At 33.7% G+C, this 18569-nt stretch overlaps 1 protein-coding gene across 8 annotated transcripts in view; it reads left to right on the top strand.

Moving 5' to 3' along the window:
- SBF2 (SET binding factor 2) overlaps positions 1-18569 on the top strand; it is a 287512-nt gene that overhangs the window by 251927 nt on the left and 17016 nt on the right. For 5 of the 8 annotated variants that reach the window (XM_072863651.1, XM_072863648.1, XM_072863649.1 and 2 more), the window contains 5 exons: positions 1060-1131; positions 3858-4042; positions 7992-8168; positions 11183-11284; positions 12512-12697. In XM_072863651.1, coding sequence (XP_072719752.1) covers positions 1060-1131; positions 3858-4042; positions 7992-8168; positions 11183-11284; positions 12512-12697 — 722 coding nt within the window. The remainder of the gene's footprint in view (positions 1-1059; positions 1132-3857; positions 4043-7991; positions 8169-11182; positions 11285-12511; positions 12698-18569) is intronic. The other 3 variants (XM_072863650.1, XM_072863653.1, XM_072863654.1) reach the window with 1 other exon arrangement.

Raw genomic sequence — 18569 nt, forward strand, 5'->3', positions numbered from 1 at the left:
ATTGCCTAAAGCCCAGTTAAGTTGTTTCTGATCTGAAATATTTGGCCAAATACTTATATTTCATAATATATTTTCATTCTTGGACCTCTTTTTTGGCAATAGTTTGGTTGATCTTTCATAAGAATTGTAAGTTCACTCAAAATACATACCTTTTCTTCTTATCTTACTTAATAAGTATAGTGTGGTTCTACAGAATAGCACTTCTTACCTGGCATTGTTGTGTAATTTAGTAGAATAAAATGTTTTCTCAGGATGATTTGCTGCTGTTGGAAAAATACTAGAATATTTATAATTAATAAATACAGACTCAGGTCAGACATTTATTCTAAAAGCAGCAGACATTAATACTTTGAGTATGTTTTAATAGAATATTTGCATTAAAAGAAGTTGGTTACGTTGATGTGGCTTTTGAGCCAAAAATACACCCTCTGATATGCATATAAGGCTCCCACTGAAAATGAGAATTTTTGCAAGGGGGAAGGAAATCTCTGTGTGTGATAGATATTACATGTTTTCTAAATTATATACTTTTATACAGTCCTTTAAAAATGTTTGTAGGTGTATAGAACTATCATCTTGCACTCTGATTTGATTTTGAGGCACATCAAGTTATGTACCTAAAATAGACTAAAACAGTTTTTTAAAAAAGCACTAAGGTTTGGGATTTTTAATTAAGCTAACTTTCAGCTGGATAGAAGTTTTCAATAAAGTATGCAGCAGAATGATTTAATCATTACATTTCCTTTGGTACTATAATTATGGAAAAACACATGATGGCTGTGCTGCATGTTTGAAACTATTGCAATGACAATGAAAATTACTCCTTTTTGATAAATGGGTACTTCCTTCCCATTTTATATTGGTTTTCTGGCTTGATTGATGTTTTGTCTTGTGATGACTAAGATTTGTGCTGTCTGATAAATCATGAGCTATAAAGAAATTCAATATATACTAGATCTTTGGAAATTAATAAGTAACCCTTTTCTTTTCTCCTGCAATGTGTCTCGCTGCAATGTGCATTCCATTCCTCCTCCTTCTGTCTTAACTGTTATCTGCCAGTGCTTGAGTACAGAGATAAATGTTTCACTCATTCAAATTCCAAATCAGCAACTAAGGGAAGAGTCCATCAAGGTACTGTATTCTGTGTCCTGAAAGCACATTCTTTTCTACCATCTCCATAACTACTACAATATCTTAATACATGCTAAAGTGATACTGACAGAAAGCATTGATTCTGCATTAACAAAATGTTGGGGGTTTAGTTCAGTGTTGTGGTTTTGTTTTCCGGTGTTTTGGCCATTGAGTGTATGATGCAGTGACAGTGATTAGCCACACACTTCACCATGTTATTCTTTAATAATGTTATGATCTAATGCGGAGTGATAGTAGAAAATTTTCTGTGTGAAAATTTTAAACTGCAGAAAATTAATTCTGCAAAAGAGCATTTAGTGCTCCTACTGCTTTAGTAAAATAACTAAGAAATACTGTTACCTAGTCAATGAACTTTCTTTCCAAAATCATTGTTAATGTTAGTGAACAGGGAAAAATTGATTTCTGCCAAATTAGAAAGTCATAATTATACGATATATGCCAAATAATTAAAGCTAGATACTGCTAACAAAAAATAAAGCAAAAAATACTAGGCAAAATTAGAATAGAAATATAATTGTGTCTTTTAACGACTGTTATCCGTCACTGGTAAACATGTTCATCTGCATGTTTGTAACCAGTTTTGTTGCTTTTCATGTTCTACAGGTGCTAATGATGGCCTGCATTTGTAAAATGTTAGGAAGCGTGACTGTATTTTTGTATAGATCATCTCTGGGGACAGTCGTCTGTGTTGGAGCTAGCATTTTTTTATACCAAATGAACAAGAAATTACTTCTCTTATTAAATGCTTGCTGTGATTTCCGCTTGCTAAAGTTTTTATTATTTCATCTGTAGTAGTTCAGACGTGGAACAAAAGTTTATACTAAACATACTACTTTACTGTGTGAGGTATTTTATAAAACTGGCTGTCTTTGAAGTGGAAACTGTTTAGAACTGTTACCAATTCATAAGTTCCTAGCCAACCATTCTCAGTTACTCATATTTGCCTCACATCTAAGACTAGCAGCCAGGCAGGCAGACAAGCTAAACTGTACAGACAAGTCCCTGTTAAGGATTACTGTACAGAATTATTCTTTAATAGAAACATAATCCTGCTTCTAAAAAACAGAATAAAATTATTTTTCTGCTTGAGCTATCTCAGTGGAATTTTACTGTTATCTGCAGCTTTTTTCTTCTATGCAAGAAATGTTAACTATGCATATTATTGGATTTTACTGAAGGGGTTGGAGGGTTTTTTTGGTACTGTATATCTAAATTTCTACTACTACATGGTGTTTCTGGTGCCTCTGTTGGATATCTTGCTTCACAGATTTATGGACAAGAGTCTCTTCTGATAATCTGATTTACTGCATATTGAGTTAAAGAATTTCACACTACCATTTGAATGCCAAATTTAGTATACTTAAAGGGATTTGATTTTCAAGTAGTGCTATTTAAATTCTGAAAATCAAGTACCTTTCACATAACTCACATTGGACACACAAAAACAGTCTCACAAAATCATTGTTATTAACTAAGGCACAAGAAACAGAAAAATATTCACTACTTGTCTTTTCTTCTGCTGGTGCTAAACAGGCCTTGGCAATCTGGTTTATCACTACTTTATCTTATGTTGAAATCATGAAATTTACTTAAGCATGATCAGATCAGAGCATGTCTGTGTGCTGTAGGAATTTCCTCCTCTGGAAATGACAATATAGCTGCATCTGCAAGGCACAATACACAAACTAAAAATGCTGTTGAGAGGCAGAGGTTAATTGGTTGGTACAATGCCATTCAAATATTGCTGTGCTGCTTTCAGATGCAAGTCCGTGGTTCCACATCACACTGCACTGTTTCAAGCTCATGTTGTTGCTAGCTTTGGGATTTCTGTACCGTGCCCTGCTGACAGAGTAATGGTGATCTTACTACCAGATTAAAACTGTAAGACTGTGATCTTCTAGGCATCCTTCTCTCTAGTCACACAACAGTACCATAGTCACATCTGCTAGAATATAGTCATGAAGCACATGATTAAAAAAAGAACTTCCTTAAATTCATTTTAATTTCTAATTGCCCATTAGACATGGACAATTAGAAACTAAAATTAATGGCATTCTGCATTTTAGTCATGGCATTTCAAGAGTAAATATGGAATACTTTGTCCTGAAATGTAGTATTTGAATTGATCAACCTTATATACATTTTCATTATAATATGATATGGTTGATACTATTACATTGTGTAGGGTGAAAGGAACACAAGAATTCTAGGTAACTGGGAATTTTAGGTGATACTATTTCTGTTTTTGAAGAAAGTAATTATATGATATTCTTACTAGTTAGACTTCCAAAATAATGTGCCTTTGACAAGGAAATACATCAAATTTTTGTCCCTACTTTTGAAAAGAACACCACTAGCAATTTCATTCCTATACACTTAAATGGACATTAATTACTTGCAAGTTGTAATTCATTTTACCGTTGTATTACTGATATCATAGCAACCATTTTCTCTACAATAGAAAGCGCTGTGCAGAGTTTGATTAGTATCTTAGGTGAAATGACAATGCAGTAGGATGTTTTCAACAATTTTTGTTATGAAGATATTTCTTTCCAGTACGTGCTGTTAATTATGTCCTATGAGGGATGCAAATGACATGTTTAAGCACTCCGCTTTCCAAATTATGTTTTAGCATATGCCTTAATAATTATGATGTCCAGTGCCTCAAGCAAAATGGTTTTTAAATATTTTTCATTTTTGTGAAGGTGTATGGGCGAGTCTTCGTTCAAGCAACCGATTTATCAACACTCAGACTCCATTCATTGATGTTGGTGCAAGACTTGCAGGGAAAGATAACACCACTTCCTACAGTAGCAGCACTTTTCTGCAAAGTCAGCTTTTGAGACGGCAAGCAGCCCTCTATATATTTGGAGAAAAATCTCAGTTACGGGTAATGGCAATTTTTTTTTAATGTTAACATAGTTTTTATTTGGCTCGAGTTTAATAACCCTAATGTTTTTACAAAACAGTAAATAATATTACAGATAAGGTGGATGTATAACTCTCCCAAAAGTGTAAACTCTTACGAGGATTATTCCTATATGCAGAATAACAATTAATGCTGTGTAACTTGGTGGGGGCTAGGGAGGTGAAAATCAAGCTCTGTGGTTATACAATACAACAAAGTTAACATAAATTAAAATATACTAAGTTATCTTAAAGAGCAGTTAAAGATCAGTCTAAAACTCACAAAAGTTCTGTGAATAGAACTGTGAATTTGTCACTTTTGGTCAAGTGCTGATCTGTAGTAGACCTAAGAGATATGAAGATGGGTAGCAGATGACGAGAGGAGTGGAATAGCTTTTGTACAAGGTAAGAGCATTCAAATTGGGAAAGACATGGCTAGGAAGGAAATACATTGCTAGGCAACAGAACATCCAGCAAAGCCTTCATATTCGGAAGTCACCATGTCTTCGCTGTCTTAACTATGTCCCTGCATTGACTTTGCAGGGAGCAAGGGCAGCAGAGTTTGGCTCTGCTCAGTGTAGTTGCTGCAGTAAAGATGAATGATGGGACTGTAGGCAAATGGAGTGGGGCTGGTGGAGCGGCAGTGGAGCTTGCTGCCCCTTTCAGAGACTGTTCAGAGCTATTCCAAGGGAAGTGCTAGAGTTCTGTGTCTGTAAGTTCTTGCTTTCAGAGCCATGCTTAATTACACCTGAAAACATACTACTATACTCTGATTTTACTGACTACTCATCTAATGTTCAGCTGAGTCATCATCTCAGTGATTGCTATTTTGGGAAACATGAAACAGGCTTATTTGGTAATTTAAAGTCCAGTTTTATTTTTCCTGATGTGTTGAAATATGTTATGAAGCAAATGCAGTATTGTTAGTCAGGAAAGTGATTACCAGAGAAGAAAACCTTTGTTACTGTGAGCAGCACTGAAACTCACATGAACCCAAATTTATGTGAATAAGGCCAACCCAGAAGTCTGTCCATCCTGATTTGATGACATGAAGAGGACCATGATGTCTACAGTTTTGTACACTTTTTTGGATAGATTTTAATATTTTAGATGCAGTCATTTAAGAAACAGGTATCCTCTACATTAATTCTTTGTAGTTTTACTTTTTTTCAGAAAATGTTTGCACATTATTTTTTTTAAATCTCTGCATTCAAAGATTGCAAATTCAATTGCTTTCTACTTTCTTATTCAAAATGTGAGCATACATAAAGTATTATGTATTTTTTGAAATATATAACTTTCAAACACAGTTATGGGTAGTAGGAAAATACATCAGTATTCAATTCTTTCTGAACCTGTGTTATACCGGGAGATAGAAGAATCATGCTGTATCAGAATGATGAATCAAAATTCTTTGCAAATTTTGTTTCTGTTTTGACTTTTCTTTGTAATTTCAAATGTTCTTCTGTATCTTATTTGTATTTTCAGTTGTATTTTTAAATGATCGTTATGTAACAGGTATTAGTTCTTATTCCATTTTTACTTTGTTTTTATAATTGGTTTGCAAATTCATTTTCCTTTTGGTTTCTTCATTACACATTGGTATACAAAGTAGTCAGTTTTAAGTAGTTAGATTTCACTTGACATTCTATCGCTTTCTAATATAATTAGCATAACAATAATTTACAGAAGTATCCTGTTAAGTCTATAATCAAAGTGTTCTGATTTAATATAATAAAGCATAAGAATATAACATAAAAGACTAAACAGAAATTTCAAAACTAAACATCATTTATCATTATTAGAACAAACTGTTCTTTTGAACAATAAGAAAACTGTTCATTTTCCTGCAAAATTTTTCTGTTTTACTGAGTTGGCATTTTCATTTGCCTTTCTGGAGAACAGTCTTCCCAAAGTTTTCAAACAGGTCTATTCATATCAATTTTTCATCTTGTTAAGTCTTCTTTTATAACCATAACCCCCAGAAGGCTCTGGCAAAGGAGACACTTTGATGAAAAGGAATACGGGAAGAGTAATGCAAGATAAATGATTACATAGAATTAAATTCCCATAATCCAATAGTAACAATTATTCATATTTCTATTTGTCTGATTTCTTAATGAATGATAAGTGAAGAGTTCAATCAAGCAGCTAAAGATATGTAGTAGAAACTTCTTTAGTCTGCTGCTTTGAAGTGACCCTTTAGACCACTTGGGCAAAAAATGGAAGTTGTTTAATGTATCAGCAGTCACAAACTAGGTGGGGATAATATGTTAGTGCTTGGTATAGATTAAAGCATTTTTAATATATTACCATACAGGCATGTATTATTGTGCAGAATATGAAAAGAGCTGACTATTGGATGTATGAACAACAAGCATTGGACAAAATCAACATGAAATAGTCTGAAGTCCAATAGGGTGTATATAATTTGGAAATTGTTTAAAAATCAGTACTTCAAGGATCTTTATGTTATGCTGGATGATTTCCTTGCTGGCTTAGAGCTTACAGGTTTTTCATTTTTGTTTTGTTTAATAATACAATTTTGCAGAAGATGAGTCATCTCTGGGCATTTCTACGGAAAAGTACGTTGTGTTAGCAAATGTAAGAATAGAATTACATAGTGATTAAGTGATTGTTTTGAACCTTCTCTCATTTATTTGTATCTAGTCTATAAGATCAATTCAACTTCTGTTTTTGTAGAAAGAAATGTTGATTTTTGATTGTGAAGTGTTTTTCTAGCTTTTGTTAGCATCCTGCTAACTTAGAATTTGCTGCCTTTGTAAAGTGCCTGGCAGAGCATGCATTACTGATGTTGAGTCCTATAAGGACCTGCTTTATTCTGCTAGATATCATGTCACATAAATCGATGATACAAATAGAAATATATAACATTTTAAGGAAATTGTACTACTTTTCTCAATTGCTTTTATCATACATTTTTACAACTTTGCATTCTAAAAAAGCAAGTTTGCTAGTTGAGCTATTGAATTGATTTTTGAACAATGCAAAAATATAAACAGAACTAAATCTGGGCTTTCACTTTCCTACCTTTTTGCTTGGCATCCTATGAAGCAGCTTAATGAAGATTATTTGCAGGCCAAGTTTAATTCCATGGAAGAGAAATTTCTGAAGAAAACTGAAAAAGTTTGCTGTGAAGATCTTCAGTGATGAGATGAGAATTTGATTTTCCTAATAATGTTCTCCATATTATCCTTTTCATCATAGTTCTTTTTTTTTTGTTAGCTAACTTGATCTCTTAATTCAGTCCTCCTCTCTTATTGCTCATTTTCTAAATGCAGTAAGTAAAACAAAACACAAAGAATTCTGCTAGAAAAACCTCACATACCTCTTTGAAATTATATCAGGTGTTCCCTGACTGCTATTCTGTGTTGAACTAGGTACTTTAGACAACTGTGTCAATGTGCAGTTGACCGCTTAGATGAGTCAGCTAGTGTGTAGTTTTGGGGGTTCTTTTTGGATTTGGGGGTTACTTTTTGTCTTTATTGAACTACTAGAATCTGTCCTGCACTGTTGGTATGTCATCCATACAGTTATTTTAATTTTTATTTATCTATTGTTAATTTGCTTTAAAAATCCTAAATTAAGCACATTATGTTGTGTATAAAGAACTCAACAGATTTATCACTCAACTTTGGTTTTTTATTACTATAATTATTATTATTAAAAATATGACTGCTATGCAGTACATTCTGCTGTTATGAGTAGTAGATGGGTACTTTATTATGGTACATTTTGCAAGTGTTGTAAGGATTTTTATTATCCTGGGCAGGTGTTTAACTAAACAGATTTTTAATTAGGAATTGAAATATTTAGCAATAAAGCAGGCAAGACTTTCAGATTTTAAGAGACTGTCAGTGAAAAATATGCTTCCCTTTTAAATTACATCTGCTGTTGTCCTTTTCATACAGGGATTCAAACTTGATTTTGCCTTGAATTGTGAATTTGTTCCTGTTGAATTCAGTGACATCCGACAGACAAAGGCAAGCTTTAAAAAGCTGATGAGAGCTTGTGTTCCCAGCACTATTCCTACAGATTCTGAGGCAACATTCCTTAAAGCACTTGGGGAGTCAGAGTGGTTCCCACAGGTAATTTATATGACAGGCTAATAATCTATATGCAGTGCTGCTTACACAAAATAAATTTCAGGCTCTTCTGACAGAGAACTATTGTGTTCTAACCAGCTGTTCTTCTTTGTTCATTGTAATTATTTTGCATACTATCAATTCTGTCATTACATAAGCATTATTATTTTAATACAATCATAACATTTACAAATGTGGGAGGCATTTTTAATAGCAATTTATGTTTATAACATGGAACACATACACAAGTAGAGATGACCATTTTTTCTGCCTATATAAATTTATGGTCTTGGTTTTAACTGCTTTTTCTTATTTTATATACTTTAAAAATCAGAAAAAAATACAGAACAATAAATGAGCCTTTTGATTTTAAAACTGATGTTCTTCATATGTGTTCCCACCTGGAATTTCCATATGCACAAGTATTTCACAAACAAACTAGCATCTGTTATCTGTTGTGGGATACAGGGAAGTGTTTGCGGGAAGAGGGGATTGTGTGTGTGTTAATCTTTTCTCTCTGAATCTGTTCCTTTACTTCCCTATTCCATATTCCTTTACATAAAGATTAACCAAACAAAGGCAAGACTGGAAGTAACTTTGCAAGATTCAAATTAAGAAGGATGTGGGAAAGTCAGCTCTTTGTAAATCTAAAACCATTTTAATTACAGTGAATGTTTTTTAACTGTTGCATCTTATGTTTAGAATCTTCTGCTGAATGTATTCTTCGCAAATGCAATTAGTCATAGAAAACAGAATATACTCTTATGCCGATTTCTTAAGGAGGAAATACATGTAACACAGTCATTTCAGTAATTACACATCAGAAAACGTACTCCTGGTTGAAATGTGCTACAGTGCAAGGAGTGGCTTAACTTCTTCCCTTGAGGTATGATCATTCCTTAGAGAGCATAGGAGCTGGTCATTGCTCTGGCCACCAGATTCTTCAGGAAGGGGAGAAGTGGGAAGAGCAGGAAGACTTGACTTCCTCATCATGTGAACATTTTCAATCACGGTGTGGTTCAGCAAGCTGATAAGTGTAGATAAATGAATTGATGAAATAAACATGTCCCTATAGCAGCACAGAGATCAAGGGGAGATTATAACATTGGAGTTGCTCTCTTTTGGCATATTTGAGAGGAAAAGTAATAGTGTATCACTCTTTGGTCAGGACTAGATCATAATGTCACACATTAGCTGTGTGACATTTAAACCACATTTCTGTAGTTTGAATCATGTTGTATGTGACTTATGTGATAAAGTTAATTTATGACTGATTTGACACATTTTCTGCTATTCCTGTGAAACAACATAGATCTGTCATCTTGGAAATGTGTTTTTATTGTATTAAGCTTTCCTCTCCTGGGCAATAGAAGTTATGCAGTATTGATTTTAACACTGTATAGGCTAAATATTTCTTTATAAGGATGTGAATACATAAGAAGAAATTTGAAGTGCTGCCTTATTGTCTGAATACAAATGATAAAAATAGTATTTTGCATTTTTTCTATTGAATATGTATAACCAGATTGCATATGAGTTTATTCATTAAGGACAGCAAAATCAGCCTTTCTTCTGTTCTACTGCCTCAGAAATATAGAACAATAAACAAACTGCTTAGTTTTAAAAGTGGTGCTCTTTTTAATCTTTTCCTATTAAAAATTGCAGGAATCTTAGTTTCTTTTAGTTTTTAAGTAAAGGCTATGTGAATGTTCAGAGGAATTAAGTGTTTTCCATCACAATTTCCATGGTAATATTCATAGGATTGGGGGTTTTTTAAGAGGAAAAAAATAGATTGCCCTAAACAAGGATTAATTTTCTAGGGTTTAACTGGTCTTTGGTTGATCTTTTTTCCAATTTAATTTTGTTCTCCCCGAGTCACTTTCCTGTGCCTTCTGTACTTTCTGAACTTACTTTTTTCCTTGCATAAATGATCTTAGATGTCTCTTGCCATCTTTTGTTTATTTGTTTTCCTATACTGCTTTCTCCCTTCTTTCAGGCTTTCATCTTTCCTACTGCTGCTGTTGGTTGGATTGTATTCAGTGCTCTGCAAAGAGCAATTTCATTCTACTGTAAAAAACTGAATTGCTTCCATATTGTCTATTATGTTGTTTACCAAGAATGCTGTCATAGTGTGACAAAAATGGTAGAAACATCATATAGATGTTCCTTTTAGTAATAATAATGTGAAGTCTCATAGTAATATAAAATCGCACACATTTGCCTAAATTTTTTAACCTGCTTATAGCTATCATGTTTGAATCAATCTCATTCAATTCAATAACCCTTCCCAGGGAAATGAACTAACCCACCTGCTCAAGGCATTTTAGTATCACTGCATAATGAATATTAGAATGTAAATAATTAATGTGTCCTCTTTCCATATGTTTTAGCCAGTCTGGCCAAGTATAAGAAACACTGTTTAATCTATCTAAACTATTTCCAGGTTATAGAAATGGGATTTTTCTGTGTTTGTTTTTAGGTTTGTGGTCTGATTTTTTCATTATTATTATTATTATTATTAAGTTCATTTATTTCCAGCTTCCATGGGATTGAGCAGTAGAAATATTATCTTGTAAATATATTACAAGGGTTCTCCCATCAAAGTACTTAGTGACTTTATGGAACCTTAGCATTTCACAGGAAATGATTTTAGTGTTAAGCGCAGGATGGAATTTCTCTACAGTAAATCTGTCAACTGTGTTGTTCCCATTCTCCTTTTTATGAGAGCTATTTTATTACAGTACTCATTGGTTTTAATAGTTTTAAGTTCCTGTCTTCAAATCTTTGCTTAGTTTTGTTGTAGTTCAGATGAAAATCCTGAGACTGTTACATTTTATAGCTTTCTAATCTGTTGCATCAATGCATTTCTCTGTGCTATATGTAGATTTCAGAATACATATTTTAATATTTAAAATTAAAATATTTATTGATAATATCTAATATATATAAGAATAATATAATAATATAAGACATTTATCTTATACTTGAGTATGTTACTTATTTGTAATACTTTATAGCTTCACAGGATAATGCAGTTGGGTGTGATCATCTCTGAGCTCTTGGAAAATGGTTCTTCCGTTATGGTTTGTTTGGAAGATGGCTGGGATATTACTGCGCAAGTAAGCCGCTGTTAAAACCTTGAAATAGCTAAATATTAAGAAAAAACACCAGGCAATACTTTTTTACACAAGAGACTGATAATTTGGTATAACATTAATAAATTTGTATTGTGGCAGCAGAGAAGAAACTAGAATGCATGAATCCTTGCATTCATTTGCAATTTACACCATGATAGAGTTCCTTGAAATGAGTTTGTTCCAAAGTTCTTGGTGGACTTACAGTTCTAGGGCTATAAAATCTGCATTTCTGCACCTGACCATATGTAAGAATGAAAGCTGAAAGTTGCCACAACTGTTCATTTATCTTTGTAAATGTAGTACACTTTAAACACAGGAGGGAAGGAGTTCTTTCTCTTGCCATTCACTTTCTGTAAATGGAGTTAGGAGACCACACACTGGGAGAAAACTAAATTTGTGCCAAAGTGACTTAACACCTGCTGCAAGGACAGATCACCACAACAGATAACTTTCTGAAACAAACTATAAATGAGGTGAATTAAGACCCACTGCCTCATTTAGTGGATGCATTGTGTCCATGTAGTTGCTTCATAATTCAGAAGATAAATATAGATATCAATAATTCTAGTAAATAAAAACTTAATGTGCAGCCAGCATCATGATACCGGGTAAACAAACCCACAAAAGAATGTTAACATAATCATTGGAATCATTGTCAAACAATGAAGAATAGAGAAGGGGCATACATAGCTGGAGGTGAAAGAAGTCTGTGCTGCATTTTAAAGCTCCTGAGATGCTTTCTATAAAAACAGGCTCAAGTTGGCTGGTGAGCACCATAGCATGGCAACACTGCAGAAACTCTAAAGTCACTCTCAGGACCAGTTCTTTAACACTTCCTTTGCTGAGGTAGCCGATACTATTTCATAAATGTTTATTATCCTAATTTTATTAATAAAAGTGGGTTTATTTCAAATGTAATTTAAATGTGGTAAGCATTATAATGACTTGTAAAGTCTATAGTTGCCCAGGTTTGACTTTTACAGATATCGTAAAGTCTCAATTTAATTGAAGCTTTTTCATGTGAGATATTATTTGGTTTGTTTTATGAAAATACTTAATGTATGCGGTAAAATACTTGTAATTGAGTTTATATGAAGGCTTTTGTTTCCTTGAACTATAAACAGGTTATGGAATATTTATATTCATTGACTAAAGTGTTCTCCTAAGTTCTGTCACTCTTAACACAATGTATCCTGTCTTGTCATCTAGGTCGTATCTCTGGTGCAGTTACTCAGTGATCCCTTCTATAGGACACTTGAAGGCTTCCGAATGCTGGTGGAAAAAGAATGGCTCTCTTTTGGTCATAAATTCAGTCAACGTAGTAATCTGTCTCTCAATTGTCAGGGTAGTGGATTTGCTCCTGTTTTCTTACAGTTCTTGGACTGCGTGCATCAGGTAAGTCAATCTCTATTTAATTTTAGTTTACAAGAAGAATTCATAAATAAGTGTGTGGATGACACTGTTTCAGATGTTATAGATAATGGTTTGAGAGAAGACTAGTAACCTCCTTCTCTAGGTTTTATTAAAGTGAACGGATTTCACCTCAAGAAGAGCTGGAATGGTTGCCTAGAGGAGGCTGACGCGTCCACACAAAACACGCTAAGAGGGATGGTTGGCATTACGGATCTTCTAAGGTCATTTATGCAGAGATTTCAAATAGAAGTTTTATAAGCTCAAGACTGGCTTTTGGCAATCTGGAGTACCTTTATTCAGAAGAAGAAATTGACTGATTGTTAGTACAGTGACTAGACAGTTTTTAATTCCTTGTGCTTGATGATGAACTTTGAAGAGGCCTTTTGCTCCATCAGCTCTGGAAACAACAAACTATAAACCAGGGGGTCCTGAGATGTTCTTATTTTTTTATATACTGCATGTGCAGAAGAAGATTAACACCAACAGTTACGTCATGTAGGAAGAAGTTAGGTTAAGAATATGACACTAATTTCAGGTTAATTCTAAAGTCTGTCCTTTTCTTAATCTCAAACCAGTAAATATAGATGCTTTGCAGAGTCTCTGTGTATGCAAACACAAGATAGGAGCTTGCATAGTTCCTCTTGAACACATGTCCTTCTTTTCCCACTTCTCTCATTTTTCTCATTGAAAAAGCTGAAAAGACTCCTGGACATTATTAACCTGTATTAAAATTTATGGATGACTGTGTCTCACGGAAGATTACTATTAAAGCACCAACCTTCTTACTGGAACAGACATTCATAGTGAATAGTTGCATGAAGTAGACCCTGAAAGAGAAGTCAGCAAGTAGACTTACTCTGCTGCCTGAAGCAAAGTCCACAGATTAAGTAACTTGCTAAACCAATGAAAGACAATCTTTAGATATCTATGGGAGACTGATAATGAATGAGCTTATAAGAAGATGAGTAAAGGCTTACTGAAGAACATGTTGCAGAAAAGAAAAATTTTGTTTGTATCACAACGTTAAACACCAACAGCCATCATTATTGCTGTCTTGCAAGTTAATAAATCATGTATTTGGGATTTGGTTCGATTCCTACAGCATTGCCCATAGAAAACCTTGAAAGTATTTGTCACATCTCCTGTTTCATCAATCTGTTTCCCAATGGCTTGGTCCTCAGGTTAATTTTTATTTGAAATGGGGAGATTTCTCTGACAAGAACCAGTACTGCATTTTTCATTCAAACAAGTTAATCTGCCCAATTGTCACACTAACTATTCCTTACAATAGCTTAAGGTTATTGCTCCTTTTCTGAAGTAGAAAAAACAAATTCTTGGTTGCAATGGCTACAACAGACAGAATAGCCATGTCTTCCAGTACTGAAACCCATCTGTTTGGTGATTCATTCAATTCTGTGTGTAAATCATTCGTCTGGTGCTGTATTCTCTCTGTTGTCAAATGTCTTCTCCAAGCTTTAATGAGCTGACTGGATAACACTGTCTATTAGTAGAATGGAGTAAGCCTACATTTGATTTCAAGCAGTAGTGTAATTTTGAAGTTAATCCCTCCAGCATCTCCCCTTACCATTTGTTGATGCTGTTTTGGTGCATGTGTACTAGATTTTTCTTGGAAGAATTTAACACAAAAGTTCTGCTTCAGGTATGTACTAAACTCTCACCAGCTCTTAAAAGGATGTGAACCAATGATTCATCACTTAGCTTAAACCATGGGGGTCATCAGCTCAACTGGACTAAATCTAGTCCAAAGTAAAACAACAAATGTGTAGTATAGCTGCAGGGACCTCGGCACTAGCTGCTTCAGTCTGTTTGTCTGCTCCTTTTGCTCTGAATTACTTGCTAATGTAGACATAGCCTACATCCTGTTTCTGACCCTGGAAACACTTTGCTCCAGTTTTCCTGTAATAAATCTTAGAAAGTTGGCATAAAGAAAAGCAAGGAAATTATCCACGCATACCTGTGCAGTATTTTTTTCTTGAGTCTAGAGATCACACAAACTTTGGAAACAAACGGGTTATCCAGAACAAAGATAAAAATTAAATTAAAGGATTTTGGTTTATTGTCATAAAATAGAATGTGCCATGTTTTCTTCATGGTAAAATTCTTGTTTTTTCTTTAAGTTATGTTTAACACAATCTGCAGTTCTAAGAACATGGACTAATGGATTGTAATCATCCTGGCTTTAAAAGTTAGGATGAAATGTAAAGTGGGATAAATCCCTGCTGTTAACAACTGTCAGGTATGATTTTGCCTCAAGCTGCAAGATGCCCAAAATATTGCTACTATACATGTGAACGTGTCGAGGAAATAGAAGAACATTGCCTTTGTAATTCATCTCAGATAGCAGGTTTGATGCATGTTCCTAGGTATCTGACTCTTCTCTAAGAGGCAGTATAAAGTATACAAGTTATTAACAGACACATTTTACAGAAAGATCTGTATTTTCTGGTTTTTGGTCTTAAGCTGTGTCCACATGCCCTGGCTGCAGCTGTATCAGGAGAAAGATTACCTCCTGCAGGCCACCTGGAGCTATTCATCACTTCTCCTCTGGTGGAGATACCATCCTTCCAGTCTGTTAGCTAAGGGGTTCATGTTAACCTGCCTGCCTTTTCCAGTCAAAATGGTAGAAAAAATTTGGTAGAGAAGACCATCTTATTTTGATGGGTGTGGATTTAGAAGCAGTTCAGCAGGTCAATCTGGAGGAGGCAGTAAATTCTCATGAGGAAAGATAGGGCTGTCTAGGGGTTATAATCTTTTCAGACAGTGTTATCTTCAGCCCAGAAAGGACATGGGAGCACAGCTTTATTGCATAATCAGTGTAATATAGATAATATAGACTTGTCTGTTATTAGGAAAAATCTTTAAGCTAAATGACTTACAATCCTATTTAGAATGCAACTCTAAGTTTTCTAGAAGTAGACTTATGAAGATTAGTCTTCTAACTCATGATGGCATGGTATTGACTTATCAAATTCTAAAAGTATGGTTGTAAACTCCAGGGAAATTACTTCTGAAGTCAAATTAATGGTTGAAGTTTCATAGGAATTTACTATGAAAAATAAATTTACTTAACAGTTGTACTTGAACATTTCTGTTAAGTTTCATTGGTTTCTGTGCAACTTGTTAGACAACTACAGAATCCAATTAGATTGCAACTTGACCCTGAAGTGTAATGTATTATGATCAGTTTTTAAAAATTGCCCATTCACTGGATATAAACATTTGGTCATTTCAAAATATTTTTAACCATTATAGTCTCAACATACTAGGTGTAGTAAGAAGGTCACCATAGAGCCAGTATGTGCATTAAATGTCATGGATTAAACTAAAGATACAGAGAAAACAAATGAAGCAGTGATTCCTAAATTAGAACTGCATCATCTTGTAAAAAGTCATTGTTTATGCCAGTATCTCCAGGTGTCAGCTGAATTATTAATGCAAAATCATTCTTTCACAATAGCAGCATCTGGCAGATATTCTTTCTGCTTCTAAGAAGACTGAGTTTATGAAAGTGATGTCAGTGCAGGACGCTTTTCTTATTTTTCTTCTGTTTCTATTTGGTAATTTATTAAATATAATTAAAATTGAATGATTTTCTAGAACTGACTTCTTTTAAGCTCAATAAGGAGCTCTGTTACAGCACCTTGTATAAGAGGACGTGTGTGTGCTACTCCCATGGTAGATGTATTCAGTTATTCCAGTGTTTGCAGGAGTAGCCTCTTAGTGATTAGTACTACATTTCTTATTTAAACTAAGTAAATATTGATATATAATGGGATTACAAAACCAAAATGTATTGGAAAACTAAGGAAGACTGATAGAAGTGTAAGATTATTAAATATATTTAGGAGATATTTAAGTTAATGGGGAACATGGTGATTTGAAAAAGAATTCTAAAATACTGAGTTTCTCTAATCATAATGTTAGAAACACCTATCGGTTTACTCAGGTTTTGAATGTTCATGTATTATGGAGATTAAACATTTTAAAAGATAATGCAGTTGTAATTTTCAAAGATACCCTGTCCCTGTAGACCTATCTTTCTAGGTGGTATGTGTTGAAATGTGTTGTATAAATTTTGAGTATATCCCTTAAAATCAGTGAATTAACTGAAATGGCACCAAAGAGTTATCAGAGAGAAACCAGCTATATTTAACCTCAACCTAAGTGGTTACGTTGCCTATAGTAATAAAAATCTCTCTTTTATGGTTATTTTAAATTGCTTAAATTAATACAATTATTTTCTCCTATGTTAAATTTCTAATTTATCACTTCTGATGTTGGAGCTATTTTGTCAGGAGCTTTCTCCCCTGATAGCTCAGCCATGTTTTAAATTTTGCAGACAGCACTGCAGCTAAATAAATCATCAATAACAGTAGTCACTTCACCTAGCTGTGGCATCTTTCCCATCTCCAAGTGTGCTGAAATCAGCCACAGCCATTAAAACACAGACAATAACAATAACTACCTTATTCACCTTTATCAAAGAAATGTTTTAGATTATAGTTGTTTTCACTTAAAAAATAAATTATATTATTATAACTTCTAGTTACTTCTAGTTCCAGAAATCTCAGAAATGGGATCACTCACAACACCTAGATCCATGACAGGACTTTAGTAGCAGCTTATTCTTGTAACTCTTCAAATGTATTAAAACAATTATTGGACCATAAGTAGAAATTAGGACCCTGTATAAGTTATGGCAAATAGCAGAATGTAGCCTTTCCTTCTTACAATACATTAAAGAAAACTTCTCCTAACATAAGGAGAAAATGTATACTAAAGTACTTGTATATGTGTGTATATGTGTCTAAATGCACACACATATGCAGAGCTTTTTGGATTTCAGCTCAAAAATACATTATGTCATTTTTGAACAGAATTAGTGTATTTGGATTATATTTTAATGTAATATATGCCAGAAAAAATATTTTCTTTTTTATAAGGAGAACTAAAAAGATACTTTGTCTATGAAGTTGGAGTCTTGCATTTATTATAGAAAAAACTTTGCTTAGCTTTATTCTTACAAAACAGTGCAGGAATGTAGTCATTTGTATCAGGGGAGAAGTGGGGATAAAGTAAGTGTTGGTATATTGAACTGAGATATCTTAAAGTATCTTAGCATTTTAAATGCCTAGCTAATATTGAGCTATGATAACAACAAATTTTCTGACTGAAATGCTGTGTATGTGTTTACAGGCCCTTTCAAGGGATTTTCCTGTCACTGTTGTACGTTCTGTAGATAACCTTTCCTTGCTAAACACCATTTTTTTTTCTTTATTTAGCCAGTTGGGGTTTTTTTCAACTGGCACATGTGAAAATGTAAATATCAAGGAGCTTCAAGTAGTCTAATACTAGTTTCCATAAGTACTAAAAAAAAAAAAGTTTCTCTCTTGAGGAACTGATAAGTAGAGATTAGAGAGAAAAGATGGAATGGGAAAATGAGAGTGGTGGTAATGCAAAAGACAAGACATGGGAAGATTGCAGAACTAAAAGTATTTTACAAGTTTGATGCGAAGCTAAACAAAGCACAGTGGGACATATTTCAAATGTGAAATTCAATCAGCAATTTCTTTTTTGATTGCCAACTGTACTTATTTCCATTGTAATTGGGAATTTTCAGTTAATTACCATGCTTAATTATGAAAATAAAGATCACAATTCATAAACTTATTTGAAGAGTAAATTTTAAGTTTGAAATTAACACATGAAATTTCTGTGAGCAATAGCTTATCAAGATTTTTAGAATCTTGAATTTTATATGGATATCAAGTATAAATATCATCAATAATTAATGCTAAATGCCAAATTAATGCCATGAATATTAAACTTCATG

Source organism: Ciconia boyciana, chromosome 6, assembly GCF_034638445.1.
Source record: "Ciconia boyciana chromosome 6, ASM3463844v1, whole genome shotgun sequence".
In the NCBI taxonomy this organism is placed as follows: Eukaryota; Metazoa; Chordata; class Aves; order Ciconiiformes; family Ciconiidae; genus Ciconia; species Ciconia boyciana.